This window comes from Crocodylus siamensis, chromosome 1 (assembly GCF_052110815.1).
Source record: "Crocodylus siamensis isolate JL-2025a chromosome 1, ASM5211081v1, whole genome shotgun sequence".
Lineage (NCBI taxonomy): Eukaryota > Metazoa > Chordata > Crocodylia > Crocodylidae > Crocodylus > Crocodylus siamensis.
In genome coordinates, this window is record NC_143395.1 from 37,534,664 (window position 1) to 37,555,176 (window position 20,513).

At 41.4% G+C, this 20,513-nt stretch overlaps 1 protein-coding gene across 6 annotated transcripts in view; it reads left to right on the forward strand.

Moving 5' to 3' along the window:
• ARHGEF10 (Rho guanine nucleotide exchange factor 10) overlaps positions 1-20,513 on the forward strand; it is a 197,132-nt gene that overhangs the window by 78,166 nt on the left and 98,453 nt on the right. For all 6 annotated transcript variants that reach the window (XM_090033304.1, XM_090033312.1, XM_090033322.1 and 3 more), the window contains 6 exons: positions 2,606-2,683; positions 2,888-3,067; positions 3,548-3,664; positions 4,834-4,926; positions 11,157-11,327; positions 14,472-14,617. In XM_090033304.1, coding sequence (XP_089889430.1) covers positions 2,606-2,683; positions 2,888-3,067; positions 3,548-3,664; positions 4,834-4,926; positions 11,157-11,327; positions 14,472-14,617 — 785 coding nt within the window. The remainder of the gene's footprint in view (positions 1-2,605; positions 2,684-2,887; positions 3,068-3,547; positions 3,665-4,833; positions 4,927-11,156; positions 11,328-14,471; positions 14,618-20,513) is intronic.

The following is a 20,513-nucleotide window of genomic DNA, read 5'->3' on the forward strand; positions in this document are numbered from 1 at the left end:
ATCATTCTTTTGCCCATTTTATTCTTTTGCATAGGTTATTATATTCATTATGTATCAAGCATAAAAATCCATATGCTTGTGATTAACATGCATGTTTGTATCATGGCATGTCTTTGTGAATAAAAAATGAAGCAATGTATCTATAGGCTCTTGGTAATATTCTAAGCATGTGCTAGTGATACCATATGCAAGGGGCAAGGATTATTTTGAATTATGTATTTTATTGGACCAACTGTGTGCTTCACAAATTGGCTGGATACTAGTAACCAAGGCCTGAACACCTGTATAGATTTTAGAGCATGCTGTAACCTACCCAATTTCTGAACATCTTCCTACATACTACAGGTAATAGTCACCCTCCTCCCTTTTGACAGGTCTTGATCTCCCAGTAATCAAGTTTCTTTTCTTCTCCTAATTGTCTGTCTGCTACTGCTGGGAATTTCTTCCAATATTTCAGCTCTACCCATGCTGGGTAGAGCTGAATTGTGCTTGCTTCCCTCCTCAGACTCCATGAAGAATGCCTTGCATTGAAAGTTTCTCAAGCTTTATGCCAACCATTCAGTTAGTCCAATAAAAGATAACACCTCAACAAAATCCTTGCCTCTCATGTAGTTCCTAAACCATCACAACTACAACATCACTCCAATGCTACTGTTATACCACACTTCTCTTTGTGAATATGCAACTGTCTGCCACTAGGTGGCATAATAGATACTGTTTAAAACTCATTCCTGCTTGATTATATCTATTTTATGTACAACATCCTTCTGTGAGTCTGGAAATGCAGGATGATGGAATTACTTAGTTTCAAGTAGTTTTAGTTCAGTAATCACAGTCTTCTGTTACAGTATTTTAAGGGATAAAAGACCTACTTCTCCCATCTTGCTGTTGTAACAAAAATGTTAGTAGAATAGATTTGTGCATTACACAAATAAAGTAGACTTGTGCATAACACAAAGAATGATATGCAAGCAGTATTGTGTCTTTTATTATATGTAATATCATAGGGTAAAAGCTACAAAACATAGAAATTACAGTATGCTCTGGAAGAAGGTTAAATGAAAGTAATATCTCATAAAACTCATAATTCCATCAAATTGTACGTGAATAAATAAGATTTTTTTCTTCTTCTTGTAAACTAATACTTTCAAGATACCCGGAACAGAACATTGACCTATTTCAATACTTTTTCACTGGTAAACTTTTGTAAACATTTTTACTTTCAAGACCCCATCAGGAGCTTTTATTGATTTAAATTAGTCTTAGTATGTTCCTAAAATATTAAAGAGTAAAATATGACACTTGGAGGCTGATGTTGAGAATAGGACACCTAAGCTAAGTACATTGAGTCAAAAATCCCAAGGCTGGATTGATTCAATCTTTGCAGGTTAGTCTGAGCTGTGTAGATTGAACCAATAAACAAATGAACAGGCATTCACTTCTGATTTTGGCAGTGCAGCCACATGTGTACAGTAGCTGAGGCCAGAAGCTGAGGGGTGTTGGAGTATACCTCCTGGCTTGGCTGCAGCAAGCAGCCTTTGGGCCAAGGCTGGCCTCTCCACCCTGTGAGGAGGGGCTTGCAGGGGAAGTGCAAAGCATCATGGGCGTTAACTAGAATCTGGAGGGGATCTGAGACAAAAGTTGAATATACCAATTTAAACTAAATCAGTTCAGTCTGATACTCCGTCTGTCCGGGTTTATCTTAAACTGATTTTGGCCATTTTGAAAGTGGTTTATGTATGCTGAACTTCTGTTGCGTTACGGATTTGAACTGGTTTTGGATCATTTATACTAGTTAATGTGTAAATTCTGTTTCTAGCTCTAGGGCACAATCTTATTCTGCCTGTAAGGCACCTAAGGATTTAGGTGCCTAAGTGTGGTCCTGTTTAACCATGCCAGAGTCCCTCATAGTTGTTATCATTAAGATAAAGTTCCAAAAAGCAGTGAACTGTGTCTGTCCACTGTTTTGATTAATTTCTTCAATGACCTGAGAGGCAGAATAGGTTCACACTTACAAACATAATACGTGAAATCGCATCTGACTCCAAATTTCTGTCCGTATATCAAGAAATTAAGGTTTCTGTTCTTGCCTGTGCTTAGAATAGAAGGTTGCCATACATACATTTGAAATAGAACCCAAATATAAACTTATAACATATGACAATCAATAAATAAAAGATCTATTTAATGGTTATATAAGGCACACACTATTAAAAAGTAATTACTTTTAGATTGACAGTACATTTCCTAAATGTATGAAAGGTTATAGAATGTATATCATTATAGTTTCACTCAGGTATTCTTGTTCAAATTTATCTCAATACAGGAGTTATTACCCTAATAACTTTATGGTTAACACTTAATGTGATTCATTCATTGTGTCTAAGAATCTCAACTCTATTTTCCTTGTAAATATAAAGGGAACAAGGACTAACATTTTTATGTAAGTTAGGTGATTTGGCTGGGTTAACAGAAAGAAAAGGTATCAAATACCAAATGTCTATAGGATCTCTAGTAGTTATAATAAATCATTAAGTAAGTCTTAGAAATGAGGGAGGTAGTTAGCTACTTAAAGTTTTAGATTTTTTTTTATATCTTTAAATAGGTTGTGAGAAGATACATTTTGGGATCTGTGGTTGACAGTGAGAAGAATTATGTGGATGCTCTCAAAAGAATTCTGGAGGTACCTGAATATCTCTTGGCCTTTTATAGTTTGGAAAGTAATCAAATCTGTTTTAGAAAAAAAAAAATTAGTCATTAACTATATTGCGAGTACCTTGGAGAGGCATCATATCCAGTATGTTTTCTTTTAAGTGTTAGTAGGATTCTAGCTTTTACTACTTATGTTAAATTTATGTGTTTGTATAAATCTGCTTTCACTTTGCAGCAATATGAGAAGCCCCTATCAGAAATGGAACCAAAGTTACTGAGTGAAAGGAAACTCAAAATGGTCTTTTATCGAATCAAAGAAATTCTTCAGTGCCATTCAATGTTTCAGATAGCACTGGCCAGTCGGGTGTCTGACTGGGATTCTGTTGAAATGATTGGAGATGTCTTTGTTGCTTCAGTAAGTAAATCCATGTTAATGGATACATGGGGAGAAAAACTTTAAAAGATTATTTCTCTCTGTCTGTCTCTCCCTCTCTCCCTCTTCCTCACCCTTCCTCTACTTTCCCACCCCTCTTCCAACTAGTTTGGGTGTCTGTTATGGTTTCATGGTTGTCACTGCCATTGGCCATTGTTATAGCCCATGTATCCATTAGGGTAAGTCTGTGAAACAAATGGACCAACAGATTTCTTCCATTTGAAATTCACAATGGTTATGGCTTCAAATTGATGGACTTAACACACTTTAAGAGCCATCTGCATGTTGCATCAGTGGTTTTTCACCCCATTAATAAGGTCTTCATGGGTTAATGATATCAAGCCCTTCCTGTGAGCACTTTGCTTCTTACAAGACCACATCCTTAGGTGACAAAAATCCATATAAGGTGTCTTCAGGTGGATTTTTTTTAACAACTAAGGTTTGTCTTTTTCTCTGTTTCAGTTTTCTAAATCGATGGTGCTAGATGCTTATAGTGAATATGTAAATAATTTCAGTACAGCAGTGGGAATTCTCAAGAAAACATGTGCCACTAAGCCTGCCTTTCTAGATTTTTTAAAGGTCAGTATATTGAAGCTTTAAATTGTGGGTCAGAGGGATTAATAGAGGTTGCCCATGTTGTAAATTAGGGAAAGATTTCTCCAAATGAGACTGCCTGGAATATAATTAGTGAAGTTGGCGTTCAGATTTTAGCACAAAAAAACAAACAAACCCCAGATAACATTTTCCAGGGTTGGTACTCCAAATTAAGGAGTCATAACCAGCTTTTTGTTGGTACTCACTGATATTAGGGGGATTTTTGCCTCCATGAGGCCTTCAATCTGAGGGCTATAATCTTCAGTTCTGACCAAACAAAATGCGGTTCTTGAGGGTCAGAGCTTTGGGGCTCATGCACAGTTTCAAAACTGAGCACTAGAGCTGGTTAACATTCTTTGCCTTGTTTTGCCTTTGTATTGGTGGCTTCTTCCTTGGTTACGTTTAAATATAAACAGTTCAAAATATTTCAAAATTTTGAAATTTTTAATGCAAAATGGAACCTTTTTCAAAAGGAAGAAATAGCCATGAAATCTCCATTTTTGAGCTATCTGTCATAAGAGCCATATAGAGAATTCTAAGATTTTCCTTCTGAATGTAAAGAGAACTGACTAAATAACTCTGTTTTTCTCCTTTCCATTGGTCTCCTCTGTTGTTACTTAAAGACGCTTATGCTTAAGTAGCCTTGAGATTATGACAATGTACCCAGGCTGCTTTTTAAAGTACAGATGCATCGAACATAGATATGTACTACTAGATCATGTGGCAAGACCCAGAACCACCTTAGTAGAAAATAATGAACTAATTACTGATTTACAAGATTAAATTCAAAACCCAGAAAGAAGCCCATGGAACTTTCATGGTTAAAGTTAAGCGCATTCTTAAATTAAAAGTAGAAATATGTTGTATTCCCATTTCAGGTTAATGTGACATTGCTGCCATTTCATCCTATTTCCCTTGTTGTTTTGGGAGGCACTTTTCAGTTTGTTAATTTGCCATAGTTTTTTCATGGTGAGATTTTTTTTTCCTCATACGGGGCAAACTAATTTTTCTAAATAAAACTGGGTGGTGGTCACTCCGTTCTTGTTATGATGGACATCAGTGATACAGGAAATTCTGGCAAACACTTTCATCTTCCAAAAGGTAATGATAGACCTCCACTAACATGAGGAAATGGTGCAACTTTCTCATTACAGCAATGCCAGGAGTCGAGCCCTGATCGAATCACACTCTATGGGTTAATGATGAAACCCATACAGCGCTTCCCACAATTCATTCTTTTGCTTCAGGTGAGAACAGTTCCTTTTGTATTCTCTGTCAATACTCAAGCTCTGCTGGGATTATGTAGGATCAATGGTGTACTAAAGCAGCACATGGAAGTAGGAGCTATTCTTGACTTTGGGGAGCACATATGAATGCAAAATTTTAAGTATAGTTTCCAAATCCAGATGCAATGTTAACCAAGTAGATATATTGCAGGAAAATTTACTAGTGTGAAGGCCTGGGCAGATGATTCATTTAAACCAGAGCAACTGGCTGTTACATGAAGGAGCAGACAGATAATGTAAATCCATTGTTTATCTATCATTCAACTGTGGGAATTTTGTCCCTTGAAAGAATCAGTACAGGTGTTGTCCATCCACAGACTACTCTATGCTTAAGGCAAATAAGCTGTCATTAGCTCCCCAGGACCCTGCAGTAATATGCTATATTGACTATGGCTGCTGTTACTCTGCACAGTTAACCTGAGATAACTGCATATCAATTGATCCTGGTCTTGCTATTATTTAAGATGGTGTGCAAAACCAATATAAATTATGCCAATGTAAATATGTTATCTGTAAAGTTTTGGATGCTTTACTTTTGCAGGTCAATAAATAGTTCTTCAAGTATTCTTTATGCACAAAAGCTTTTGTCATGAATTAAAATGCCTATTTGTTGCAGTTCTCATTTTAAAGGCCGCCTATACCACATTCAGATAAAGGAACAGTTGTTCTATGAGGGTTAGAGAGCTTGCGAGTCATCGTGCAGTGAAGCTGCATGTCTTTCTGTATAGCTCTGAATTATTGTTCTTTTTTCGAATTATTGTTCTTTTTTCGGTTGTAATTTCTAAGACCCCACCTAAGATCTGGTGCCATTGTTCTAGTTGCTGTTAAAAAGCATTTAGGAAAATATAGTGCCTGTACCCCTCCTTGGAGAATTTGGAATCTAAGAACATAATCCAGATGAGAATTTATGGCTAGCTATATATATGTAGGTAAGTGAGGAAAGATATATAGACAGGTGTCTAATTGGATTTTCCAAATGGCCTAGGCATCGTGAGAGTTAATGTCTGACTACGTTGAAAATATTAATAAGCATGTATAGCTTAACATTTTTAGGCACCGAATACAGACCTGACTTTTCACCACATGCCTAAATGAAACTATTTATCAGCTTACCTTTAAGTGCTTGGCGGGACCTGGGGGTAAAAGAAGAAAAAACAAATGGAGTAAGAAGCAGATTATACCATATAATACTACATGACGGACACAGATCATGTTAGTTCCAGGTTCCTTTTTCCTCTAAAGTTGTAGTGGAGAAGCTAATATCAAATGTACACTGCTCAGACTTGCCATTAGAGGGCTGGTGAGTAGAGGGATGTTTGGCCTGGCTGTCCCTGCTCTAGAGCAGGGAGGAGAGCAGTGTGCCTGGAGGCACAGCAGCATGGCAGGAGGTGGGGTATGGGGGTTTTATGTAAAAGCTAGTTATTTAAAAACCATTTTTGTCTGATTGAAATGAAATAAGAGATAAAAAAAATTAAGGACTCTAAACTCACTTGGTTCAATAAATTACGGGTGGTGGGAGAGGCCCAGGCCCTGTGGGCCCCCCTACTCAGGCCCCCAGAGCAGCCACCCCCTTTGGCTTGAGGCTGGGCAGGCCAGAATAGGCTGCAAGGCGGGGTGGAGAGGAGGCTATCCAATAGGGGGTTGGCATAGGTCTGGTGGTGGGAGGCACTACAAGAAGAGGTCTCAGGAGCCCATCCGCAATTCTCTGGTGCCCCAAGCATCTCATATCTCATAATGCTGGTTGGCTGAATGCCAGCCAGCTATTCCAGCCAGCTACTGAGCTTCCTGCTCTTCTGGGGAAGCTGGAGGCTGCTCCTGCCAGCAAGCATTGGGGTGGGGGGCTGTTGAGAAGGATGGAACTGGGGCTCATGATGCAGAACTTCACACTGTTTGCTGGCTGACACCCCCTGCTCACCTCCCCAGCACAGGGAATGGGGCTCAAGTTTTGGCCAGGGCCAGTAGCACCTTCTTTCTGGCAATCTTCCCAGCTACTCCTTCAACTTTTAAGGGTCAGTATCTTCTCTTGCAGCAGCTGGGTGGGTGCAGTTTTTCAGAGGAGCAGTTGGGGTGGGGGCATGCAGGGCAGGCTGCCTGGGGTGGGTGGGTGGGTGGATCACTGAGGACTGCTCCCCCCCCAGCCCTCTGTAGTCTCCTTCTGGGGCTCACCTGCTGCTCAACCGTTCAGGAGGGTGAAAAGTTTGTCCTTGGAGCAGGAGAGAGGGAAAGGCTGGGAATGGTGCATCCTGGGATGCTTTGGGATTCCAAATTGGTTGTCTAAGTAAGTGGAATGGTCAGAAATTCACTTAAAACTAGCTAAGTAACGCCAATCAGTGATAATCCTCCGGTGAAGTGACTGAAAGGTACTTGGCACTAGTTAATAAGCCTGAATGTGCAAGCTTTCAAATTTTAAGCACTCTTAAGAGCTAAGTGCAAGGTGCAGTCTCACCGTAAGTGCATCCCTTCAGGTGCTAAGCCTAGTTGTTTACCTATCAGGTAAAATTTTGTCATTCCCACACATTGATGATGCTTCATGCTTACCACTTGGGTTTAGCACCTGCAGTTCTTCCTGTCAAGCAACTGTAATCAGTCGTGTATGGATTGTAACCAGCATCCTTAACCAAAAGGAGGATTTTTTTGCATTAGGAGCAAATATTTATTACAAATGGATTTTAAAACAATAATTCATTCTCACGTCCATCTTATTATCAGTTGATTGCTGGCCAAGCAGGCTAGCCTTCTTCGGATAACCCAGATTTCTCTGTCTTTGTATACATCCTTTACATAGCTCCCTACTTTTGAGAGAGTATTCCTTTTTAAACTATTGTAATTCTTTTGTTTGTGTGGTTTACAGACCATTTCCTGTCCTGGCATTGTCTCTTAATAACTCTTGAGTGATTGCAGTAAATCGACTTTCTTGAATCATTCTGTTTTTTTTCCAGCTTAGCTTTCTTTCCAGTTACTTATTAAACTGATTCAATATATTCATCTACTGAGCATCTCAATAATGAAGCCAACATTCCACATTTACAGAGCAGCTCCAATTCTGTCACACTAGCTGTTATCAATTTCACATTTTGTTGTAGCTGTCACAGAAGGAAACTAGTTTGAGGATGACACCACACAAAGGGTAGAATAAAAAAAGCAAAGATGGTACTGGGAGAGAATTCACAAGTGGACAGATAGGGCTAGCATTGTTGATGGAGTGGAATAGACAGGGAACAGTGGGGTAAGAAATAATCATACATACATAGAGATGTGTGGAAATCGTGGTCAAAGGAAAATATTCAATCCAAATAGTTCAAATGTACACCTTACATTTGGAAAGAGTTGGAAATTATGGCAGTCTTTAGGAACAGGTACTATTTCTTCCTTTGCAGTGACAGTGCAAAGACTGTCAACATGTTAGTGAGTTTATAATAATGAAAATAAAGATACACTACTAAATCTTCCATTTTCCTGGCCCTTTTGGAGCCCGGCTGCTGAAAAGTCCTTTAGATCATTCAGTTTGTTCATATAAGTGAAACCAATATAAGTTGTAATATCAAATTCAAGAGGAGAGGTATGGTATTGTATTAAAAAACATTGAAAAAAATAGTATACAATACCAACAGTTACTAAATGTAACACTGTACTGAGTAGAGATGCAGAGCTGTATTAAATAAAGCTTAAAAAGAAAAGTCTATTAATGATAACAGCAGTTACAAGTTAAAAAAAATGTTGCTGTTAAGGCAACTGGTGGTATACTATAAATTGTTTTAGAATTGGCTAAAAATATATATTATATTTGAGACTGTTTTATTACAATTGCATGTATGAAAATATGTTAAAATCATATTAAAAGCGTAAGATAATGAGGTTAGAAGGGACCTAAGGAGGTCATTTAATCCACCCTGCTTTTAAAGGCAGGTTAGTCCATGAATAAACCAACCTAATCACATGTCTGTCTAACTTCTCTTAAAAATATCCAAGTATGTTGTTGGTCTCTTTTTTGCAACAAGAGCAAAATACTGTTGGCCCATATTTAGCCTATGGTCCATTATGACCCTTAGGTATTTTTCTTTAGTACTGCACCCTAGCCAGTAATTCTTTAGTCTGTGTATACAGTAGTTCTGTCCCATGAGCTCAATGGCTCAACAGTTCAGTGGGTAGAAAACTGGCTGCATGGTAGGACCCAAAGAGTTCTCATGAAATGGCTAGTGGTGTCCCTTAGGGGTCTGTGCTTGGACTGGTGCTTTTCAACATCTTTATCAATGATTTGGATGTGGGGGTGAAAAGCTCACTGGCCAAGTTTGCAGAAGACACCGAGTTATAGGGCAGCGTGGCCATGCCAGAAGATAGGTTTGCTGATACAGGCAGACCTGGACAGGCTGGAGAGTTGGGCAGTCCGGAACCAGCCATACCATGAAGTTCAATACTCAGAAGCGTAATGTGCTCTGTCTAGGGGCAAACAATCCCCAACATACCTACAGGCTTGGTGGCAACAATTTGACTTGTGCAATGACTGAAAGGGACCTAGGGGTAGTGATCAACCATTGCATGAACATAAGCCAGCAGTGTGATGCTGTGGCCAGCACGGCAAACAACACACTGTCATGAACTAACCATCTCATGCAAAACTAAGGAAGCGATACTTCCACTGTACTCTGCAGTGGTGAGACCACAGCTGGAGGTACTACGTCCAGTTCTGGGCGTCACACTTCAACAAGGATGTGAAAAAACTTGAGTGGGTCCAGAGAAGAGATGATCAAGGACTTGCAAGACAAGCCAAATGAGGAGAGGCTGAGGGACTTGGGCCTCTTTAGCCTACAGAAGAGAAGGCTGAGAGGGGACTTGGTAGCGGCTTACCGCTTCATCAGGGGAGTACATGAAGAACTTGGTGAACAGTAGATGTCTGGATGAATGATTGTCTGTGTGGGAAGGAGAGGCTGAGAGTGGTGTACATATCCTGATTCTGTGGAACTGCAAATTGCTGGTATTGGCTCCATGGAGCAGACCAATGTTACTTCAGCATGAGTTGCTTAAACTTGGCTGGAGATAATCACCCTCTGAAAAGAGTCAAGAGACATAACTTTGAGACACTCAGAGGGCACTTAGCTGGTCTTTTCCTGCCTTAATATTTTGATTCTCCCATCGTAAGAGCATTTCACATGTGGGAAAGATAACACGTAACAATATCATCAGTTTTTCTCTTACTCCTGACATACCTGTAAAATCCCTTTTAATTGCCTTTCATGTCCATTGCCTGTTGCATCTGAAATCATGCCTTAGTCTTCCTGATTTTCTTCCTGTATGCCCATGCATGCAATACTCTTATACTTTTCCCTAATAATATGGTTAGGTTTCTACCATTCATAAGATGTTTCCTGGGGTTCCAATTCATTGAAGAGTTCCGTGCTTATCCAGTCCAGCTTCCTGTTATATTTCCTATTCTTTTTTCATGTCAGGATGATTTTCTCCTGCACTGTAATAAGGCTGTCTTAAAGTAGAGCCAGCTACCCTGGACTCCCCGCCCCAATTTGCCTCTCGGGATCCTGCCTATCAGATCCCTGAGTTTGTTAACGTCTACTTCTTCTGAAATCCGTTTTCTTTATTCTGCTGCTCTCCTTTCTTTTCTTAGGACCTTGAGCTCTGACATTTTATGGTCTCTGTCATCCAAAATACCTTCAACCTACACATTCTCAATCAATTCCTCCCTGTTAGCGAGCAGCAAATCGAGAAAAGCTGAGGAGATGGCCTCCTCACCACCATACCAAAAAGTTATCCCTTACACAACCCAAAAACCTGACGGACTTCCTGTGAACTGCTGCGGTAGCTTCCCAGCAGATGTCGTAGTTATTGGAATGTATGCTGATTTCAAAGTATTTTAATACTGTTTGTGTCTGATATTTTTCTGTATTTTAAAAGCTCTTCCTTATCCACTTCCTACAAATAAGCTGTTCAGTTTCATAGGCCAATTTTTTTTTGAAGAACATTCTGCCAAAATAATGATCCAATTTGCTGAAGATTCTAATGGGTTTGTATTTTGTAAGAAGTCATTAATAGCATTGGTCTTATGCTTAATAGCCATTGTCTTATGCATCTAAGAAATATTGGAATATCTTTACACAAAAGTTTAGAGACATATACATCATCTGTAACCTATGTAAGATATCAAATCTGCACTTTTTTTTCCCCTCTCCCCTCCCCACCAGGATATGTTAAAGAATACTACTAAAGGACATCCTGACAGGCTGCCTCTACAGATGGCTCTTACTGAGCTGGAAACGTTGGCAGAGAAATTAAATGAGAGGAAAAGGGATGCAGATCAGCGCTGTGAAATAAAACAAATAGCAAAAGCCATGAACGAACGCTATCTGAATAAGGTTTGGAAAGAAAATTCAGGAGTTTAATATATTGTTAATTCCCTTTTACTTCCCTCCCCCCAAGCAAAATATGGAATGGCTACACAGAGTAGGGGGCTGCAGCCCTTTCTGTGGTGGTTTGGCTGGTGTGTCTTCTCAGTAGCATAGAAGTAATACTGGCAACAGCATAGGGTCCGATGCAGGGCACCTTTTTGAGAAAGTGGGGTAGAAACAGGCTTTGCCTTTTGTCGCCTTTGGGCTGCCATAAAAAAATTCATGGCAGCAGATAGATATCCATACCTTTTGTTATGCCAGCCACAATGTGGCTGTGAGAAAAGGTAGTAATAAACAGTGCAGCTTTATTGCAGTGGACTTCTATTTGCGTTATGATGGGCGAGAACATCATACTCTCCTGTTACCCTAGGCAGGTGTTCTCTGGGCTTGAGGGTCCCAGTCCTTCATGGTCTGTGAATTCCCTGTGCAGAATTGGGCTCCTCAAGCCTGGCTGTCCCCATGTATAGAGATGCACACCCAATAATCTCTGGGGTGCATCTGTGGAAGCAGGGGAAGTCAGGGTTCCCCACTTCCAGAGACTCTCCTCTGAGATTGCTGGCAGTAGGCCCCTGGGAATGGGGAAAATCAGTCCACTGTAGTACAGTCTCAGGGCTGGGGTTGCCTATTAGCTGTCTACATAGATGCACTTCCAGTAATTTCTAGGGCAATTCTCTGGAAACAGCGAACCTCAACCTTTCCTGCTTCCACATGTGTCCCAGAAATTGGCGGGGTGCGTCTCTGCACGTGGGGAAAGCCAGGCAGGTGCCCCAGGAGCCCAGTCTTGGAGACTGCCAGGTACACGTTTCTGGAAGAGGCAGGGCTGGGCAGGTGTTCTTAGGGGGTCCCAGTGCTGGACGTGAATTCCTGGAGCATGTGGGACTGGGCCTCTCAAGCCTGGAAATTGTCAGTGATGTGCTTTTGTAAACAGGCAACACATCCCCCCTTGTCCCTCTAGATTAACAAGCAAGACCATGGGCACCATGTGTTTTGCCCAGTGAAGTGGATCAGCTGCGCCAGAGCATATCCTTGACATACACAGGCAGGGTTGATCCACTTTATTTGGCAACATCTTTTTCTAGCTATGTATCTACTGGCTAAAATTTTGCTACTTCGTGAATGGTACCAGCAACTGCACTGGTGTTACATAGGAACACTGGGGAAGAATGCCGTGTCCATAGAAAATCCATACATAGATCATTCTCACAAGAACAATCTGGTTTGACTTGTTTGTGGTCCAGGATTTGATCCTATATGCAGTGCAATGAACTACTACTTCCCTTTAATGACAAGGTAGTTCCAGTATGCCAACAGATGTATCCAATAGCTTTTCTGTATTAAATCTGCCTGTACTACTCAATTTTTTGGGTGGTAAAATAAATATTTTCAAGAGAACTGTGAGAGGGACTTAAAAGGAATGGATGCATGAACAACCTTTTTGGCTTTAATCATGAATTCATGTTTGAGCTACCAACTTCATTGTATATAGTTTCATGCCTGTTTTACTGTGCAAATACCTGTGTTCCTTCTAGAAAATGAAGTATGAAATAACCAGAAGGCTATACACATGCACATATACAGATCTATACTCCTACTTCCTAGACTTATTCAAAGGATGAAATACTGAATGATGTCTAAGTAATTTTCTAAAATGAGGTATCAAGTCTTCTCCATCTTCTAGAGCAGGGGTTTTCAACTGAGGGTACAGGTACCCCTGGTGGAAGGCCCCAGGGGGTACATGGCAGTGGGCCAAGAAGACGGTGGCACTTCCAGTTTCGCCAGTGGCACCCCACCCCTCCCTTTGACTGGCTGCACTTGTCAACTGGCCTCTGGGGGACTCTCCACTTCTTGACTGGCCATCGGGGGTACCTTGACCAAAAAAGGTTGAAAACCTCTGTTTTAGAGCATACAACCAAAGCATGAGCATTTCTAGGCATTATGCAGCACTGAAATCTATTTCAGAAAGATGGTGCTGATTAATAAATTATAATTGGAATCATTGTAGGTGCACTTTTTTAAAACTTTTTTATCTGGTTGGTTTAACGTGATCCACTGTACTCGCAACACAGGCAGGACTGTGCCTGTGAGACTGCTTTCAGTTCTGGGGATGCTGGAGGTACAGGGATGATTTAAGACTTTTATCTTTGCCCCCTATGCATTTATACCATAAACTATACTCTGGTTTGTCTAAGTAGCAACATGGTGATTGTCTACAAGTAGCTGAGGGGGTTAAAATAGAAAGAGAAAGATTTTTATGTTTTAGGTACTGGCACCTGTTTGGGTGCTGTGCTATGCCACACCACACCAGTGGGAGCTCTAGGTGCCATCGCATCTCATAATGGCAGTTTCTCATGTACTGTGAGCACTATGGACATACCAAATTTATGGGGGAAGTGGGCGGCACAGCAGCTCCTTTAATCTTGTAGTTCCCCTGCATGCCCCCTGATTGGCAGAGGGGCCCACCACTCTCTCCTGATTGGCAGGGAGGTGAAAACCACGGTTTTAAATATAGCACTGTTCTTGCCTCTGAGCGAGCCAGCAGCAAGTAGCAGGGCCACCAGCGCCAATCAGCAATGGGCAGGGAAGATAGGGAGGTTTGCGGGGAATCCTGAAAGGTTAAAGGAGATGCCGCACAGCCCACTTCCACTGTGAATTTGGTAGGTCCCTAACTATATGTTTTTATTAGTAGTCAGTCAGCTCTGTGGACAAGTGCAGGCAAAGAAGGTGGCCAGTAATCCATACCCTCCTGCCCATACTTGCCTCCTTGGGGAGAGTTGGAACCATGGAGTAATGTGAATGGGCCAGACTAGAAGAGGGGAGAAAGCAGTTGTAGAAATTTATGTTCATACACTCAAGGATTTATAGCAGCATAAAAAGTCCTCAGAGTAGGTGTATGTTTCATCTTAAAGCCCCTTTACATTATCAGAATGTTGTAAAGGGAGTTTAGAGCTTGATCCTCAATGAGACACAAAAGATAGTCAACCCACATCCTTACATCCAGCTTTGAATGTGCTTAACAGTATAGAATGGGGTATCCCATTGTATTTTATTCGTTTTCATACTGGATGATGGATGTTATCTATATTAACTATATTGATGTTTTTTGAACCCTAGTTACTCAGCAGTGGAAACAGATACCTCATACGGACTGATGATATGATAGAAACAGTTTACAATGACAAGGGAGAAATTATCAAAACCAAAGAACGACGACTCTTCATGTTGAATGATGTACTGATGTGTGCAACAGTCAGTGCACGGTAAGGCTCAGTTTACACTCTTGAAAACAATCGATGAGAATTACAGATCGTAGCAAATTGTATGGTCTGCACATACCAGTATTTATTAACTTTTAGGTGATCTTGAATACCGTTTTATTTTTGAAGACTTGGGAATATTTACCTTGTTTTAGGTTATAGGTGAATGTGATGAGCTAAGTGCGAAATCAGTTTTTGTGTGCATATGAACGCACTTTCTCGCATACACACACAGCTAAAATTGACACAATCTGTGGGGGGAAAATCAAATCTGGGGTGAAAACATGGCATTGCAGTTGGTATCAGTGCTCCCATTGACTTCAGTGTGGAGAGAATTCACCCTTCAAACCTAAAGGGATTAAGACTCATGTTCTTAGAGAAAAACATCTTTGCATGTTTTCTTCTACTGTTGTTAGCTATTATTAGTATCAGCCTATCACTTTCCTGTGTGCTGGGTGTTCACACATTTTAGTATCTTGGTTGTACTGTAAATATTTTTTTTCTTGTGTTGGTAAATGCTAAGAGAGAATATGTGGGCCGTTAACCCTTTTTCTAATAGCAGCTTCCCTAAGGTTTAATGTGAGAACAGTTGGTGTATACAGTATGTTACTGAAGTGTGACTATATTAGATAATTCATTACCTATTAGACAATGTTGCAAGTGCTAAGTCTCGATTTGTATCTGTAAGTGAATCCCCATTCCTGTTTAGGAAGATCACAAGCTGGTTTCCTATTAACTAGGAAATGTTATTATTTTTCTTCCCCTTTTATTCAGTCCTTTGGTCACATCTGGATATTTTTTGTGATTCATTGCAGGATTACTTTTTTTTGCTTATATTATTCTGTTCCATGACATCATGGCCTGGATTCTTTGTAACTGTTACTAATGTGGCAAAATGTGGCTTGTTTTTCTTTCACATGTGAAAGGACCCTCACTGAGTTTCAAGTTCCTGAATAAGGCATCTGATACAATTGTCAAACAGTGTTCCTCTTCCTGTGGGCTTCCCCAGCCTAGTTGGGGATGGTAATTTTGATGCATGCATGTGACAGGGATTTGTTAAAACACAAAACCTCATTTCATGAAAACTTGGTTATTTTTTCTGTAGCAGTTGGGATTAGGGCTTGTCTTTTCAACCCACACCTTTTCCATAATAATGTGTTTAGAAAAGCTTTATTCACTTCAGTGAAAGGGCTGCCCACCTCCTACTGCTGTGCATTGTAGGACGTAGACATAGAAACAATTTATGCTGGATAAAAGGGATGGGGCTTTACTGAACATCAGCTGTTCCATGGTAACCGCCTTTGTGAATGCTCTTACCTTGCAGTAAGGGTAGCTGAACTACAGTAATTTAGTTCTCAGTGCTTTGCTAGGCTAAGTTACTGTGGGTCAGTTTCCATTCACTAGAGGGTAAGAGTGTGTACATGGACAGTTATTGCAGAGCAGATGACATGTAGTAAAGCATCACTCACTTTTGCCCTGCAGTAAATGTTATTGTACATCTGGGTCATGCATCCAGATCTGTAGTTGCAGGGTGTCCAGAACTAGGGTTTTTCATAGATTTTTCAACAAGTTTTAAGTCCACATAAGAACATTATTTTGATCTGTTCTGCATCTAGCCCAGAAGGTTTGGCTGAGAGAGCACATATTTTAGGATATTTTTATTTATTTTTGTATCACTGCCAGTGGTATAAATCAGTTATGCTGCTTGTACATGGACTTCTTTCTACTCATGATAATTGTTAAACTGGTAGTTGCTTGGATGTGTCTGAACTCTCTCATGCTCTTATTATTAATTACTTTTAACGTCCATACTTCCGGTAATCTTTGCTTCAGATAAACATTTTCTTTTAGAGTCTCTTTTGTCCTGTATATGATGGGTCTGATGAAGTAAATACAAAGAAATAGACAAAACAAAGCAAAATGGGTATTAACCTATTTCCTTCCAAAGGGAGCTTCATAGTTTCATAGTTGGTAGGGTCAGAAGGGACCCGAGCAGATCATCAAGTCCGACCCCCTGCCATGGGCAGGAAAGAGTACTGGGGTCAAACAACCCCAGCAAGGTGTCTATCTAGCCTCCTTTTGAGCAAGCACTACTTCCCCTGAAAGTTGGTTCCAGCTCCTAGCCACCCTGACTGTGAAGCTTCCTCGGCATACTATTTCCTCACAAATCCTGATGGAGATGTACATTTCCTACAGAAAGCAAATTACTTTTCGATTGCTTTGAGCTACCTATCCAGACTGGGTGAAAAAAAGCAGTAAGCTGTTGCTTGGGGAAGCAGGAAAATGAGGAATTTCAGACTGTTGCCCTCTTTCCTTTGGGGAACTGGGCAGGGAATGGGGGAACATGTTGCCTTTCATAGAATCATAAAGAAGAGCTAGAAGAGACCTCAAAAGGTCATTTAGTTCAACTCCCTGCCTGAGGCAAGATCATCCCTATCTAAACTGTCCTATACAGCTTCATCATCAAAGCTGTTAGCAAAACTAAACGGTGAACCCAAATATATCACCCTAACTTGCCACAGGTAAAACAGAGGGACCACAGCAGCCAATGCCCTGCTGTGCAAAGGTGGTTGATATGTGCTCAAGAGATCCCAGGAAGAAGGCTTCAGCCCCCTTCTACAGGGGTAAGCAGAAGCCCTAGAATACGTACCAATCTGACCATGTGGTAAAATTCCTTCCAGTGCCCAAATATGGTGATTGGTCTAACTCTGAGCAGAGGGGTAAGACCCCCTAGCCAGGAACCTCTGGGTTTAAGTCCCAGCAGAAGCATTGGCATGCCCCCATCAAAATACCCAGCATTGCCTGCAGCCAGCAGCCAGTTCCTCTAAGGAAGGAAAAAAACTTGATACATATAGCAGGGAGAGAGGAGGATTCCCTCTCAACCCCATGCAGCAACCAGCAGAGCCCAGAATCATGGGAACAGGTGTGGGCAAAATATGGCCCACAGGCTGGATCCAGCCCACCAAGCGCCTTCATCTAACCCAACAAATTACAGATGCCTGCAAATGGACTTCCTTAGAATATGCCAGTAGCTTACTGGGTTTACAGTGGAAAACAACTGGCCTGTATTTCCCTGGATCTTCCATTTTGCCTTTTTTAAAGATGTGCACTACATTGGCCCTTTTCCTCTGGTACCTCACTTGTCTCCCATGACTTCATGAATATCCTTGTTAAAGGCTCCAAGATCTCCTCTGCTATTTCCTTCAGTACCCTTGGATGAAATTCATCTGGGTACTCCAAGATAACGAAGATGGAATCATGAACTCACCCTTAACATTGGACAGCAGGGTGTAACAGGGAGCCTCCAGGTCTTCTTTCTTTAAAAGGGGAAAACAGTAGTAAACAGTGCTCAGGCAGCCAAAAAGGTTTAACGGCAAAGGAATAGGCAGCCAGAGGCTAGAAGCTGAGTGCCTATTGGTGTGCTAGTTGCACAGCAATAGTATGATAGGACAGAGCCACTGCTATACGAGCCAGGGTAGCAACAAGAAGCTGCCCATTAGAAGGGGAGAGAAGCAGCTCTGCCAGGGCTAGCAAGCCACTTGCAGGGAATGGGCAGGGCTTGAGCAAAATGTAAGCCAGGACTGGAGCCAGAGCAGTCAGTCTGGCTCCAGAAGCTGCAGAGGGAAGAGCTATTCAGGGAGAGGGCTGTAGCTGCAACACTCAGTGAGATCTTGATACAAATGGGAATTGGAAAGTAATAAACTGAGACCTTGGAGGGAGTGATGATGCAGGATGAAGGTGGTTTTTGGATGCAGCTAATGAGCTAAGGATTTTATATTACAGCTTGGGTGCTTATGTTTGGTTTTGTGGATTAAACTGGTGGACCAGGCTTGGTCTATGAGAAGTCAGGAGGTCCCAGAAGTGCCAGAGAGAGAGAGAGGTCAGAGTGAGGGAGGCTGAAAGGGAGAGAGAGAAAGGTAGAGGCAGGGTCAGGTACTCAGAGCCTGAGGAAAGGCAGAGATAGGGTTAAGGGCCCAATGCTGAGAGAGGTGGAACCAGGGCCAGGGGTCCTCAGCCAGAGAGGGGTAGAGATTAGAGCCAGGGGCCTAGTAGCTCATTGCTACAGGGGGGCAATGACTGACAAGGGCATAGAGACTCAGTGAAAAATGGAATGAGACTGGGGGCTGAGGGTCTGAATTGATTAACTGCTAACACCTGTGAGCCTTAGGCACGGCTATAAGAGGTGGTCAGAGGCTGTGAACAGTTGTCCTGGGGCGCGCACATGTCTGGAGGACCAACTAAGTGCAAGGGTTGGAATGAGTCCAGCAGGGTTTATGGGGATCTGCTGGCAGGAAGGCAGGATGGAGCTGCTCTAGGGCCCTGAGGAAGCCTCTCTTTCCAAGCTTTGCTAAGAACATCAAGGCATAGCAGGTGGTATTGAAAGGAGGGTACCTAGAGCCAGAGCAGGAAATGAGCTAAGTGACCACCAGAGGGTATCGTGGTTTCCCCTGGAATGCCAGTCATATTAATAGGGGCCCATAGGAAGAAGAATAAAATGCATCTTGCACCTTATCTGTTTCATCTAAGGAACTTTAGGATTTATGACTCTCTGAGAACCCTTGTAAAAATAGATTAGTATTATCAGCATATGCTTGTATTCTGAAGATTCAGAAGTGGTCATAGATTCACAGATGTTAGGGTCAGAAGGGACCTTAGTAGATCATCGAGTCCGACCCCCTGCATAGGCATTTCTCTACTAAATCTTCCCTTTCTGAATTATCTTCCCTTTATATTTGTCATTTATTTTCTGAAATTTCCTTCTAATATGATGCATATCCACCTGATAAAATAAGGAGTAATGTCTTAATGTCCTTTTACAACTTTTCTTTTGTTACTGGTATAGGAAAGCTGTTTATGGGGGAAGCAAAAGGGATGTTCTTTACCAGTGGTTCCCAACCTTTTTTTTCCATGACCCGCTGCTGGGAGTGGAGTGCGATGATGAGGGAGCTCCTGGCACATGCTGTGGCTCATCTTTTGTGTGTGGCACTGGTGGAATTACCCCTGTGTTATGAATTAGCTCTTAAAGCCACGTGCAGTTTGCTCTAGGCTGGGGCAATGATCACGCAGAGCAAGTATCCAAAGTCAAATACAGAATCTTTATTCGCTCGAGCGAGGTGCCTCTACAGAGAGGGACCCTGCCTACTAGTTATTATACTTTTTTATACTCTCTAAAAGCAAAAGCATTAGTTCGTGATTAGCTCGTGCTTGTAAAAATACCCAATCATCTATTAACTAAATCACTATTCTATCCAATCAAGCAGCACTGTGGGCGTGAACACCGAAGTCTAACTCTCGTGAATTACATGCCCCCTATATTTTGTCTCAAGATGTTTCTTTATCTAACAAAAACAAATCATGCCCAACATTCAAGGTTTTCCTGTTGACGAGACTCTCCTGGATTCAGCTAGTTTCGTATCTTATCAATAACCCTCACACAGTACCACTTTTCCCTCCCTGCAGTCTTGTAAGTGCTGTGTCCGCTTTTATGAAATGGAGGCGAAAGGAGAAAGAAATGGCCTCACTTTTAACGTTACAAAGCCTTGCTTTAACCCTACAAGATTCATATACAACAGTCCCCCCTTTTCTTTGGCTCGTCAGAGAGTTATACGGGAACAGAGGAATAGCTATAGCCACAGACTACGTTCATAATAGTCTTACAACACCTGCGACCCTCATTTGGGTCATGACCTGGGGTTGGGAACTGAGTCTCATTCTGCCTGGCCCAGTGACCTGCCCATTTGATTTGGTGTTGCTTTCCATCCATGTTACCAGTGTACCAGATGATACAGAATCTGACTTATTGAGAACTATCACTCATCTCATTCTTCTAGGCTAGGGCATGAGAAGCAGAATAAAACTTCTTGAACACACCCTAACCTTTATTTGCTGGATTTTCCAT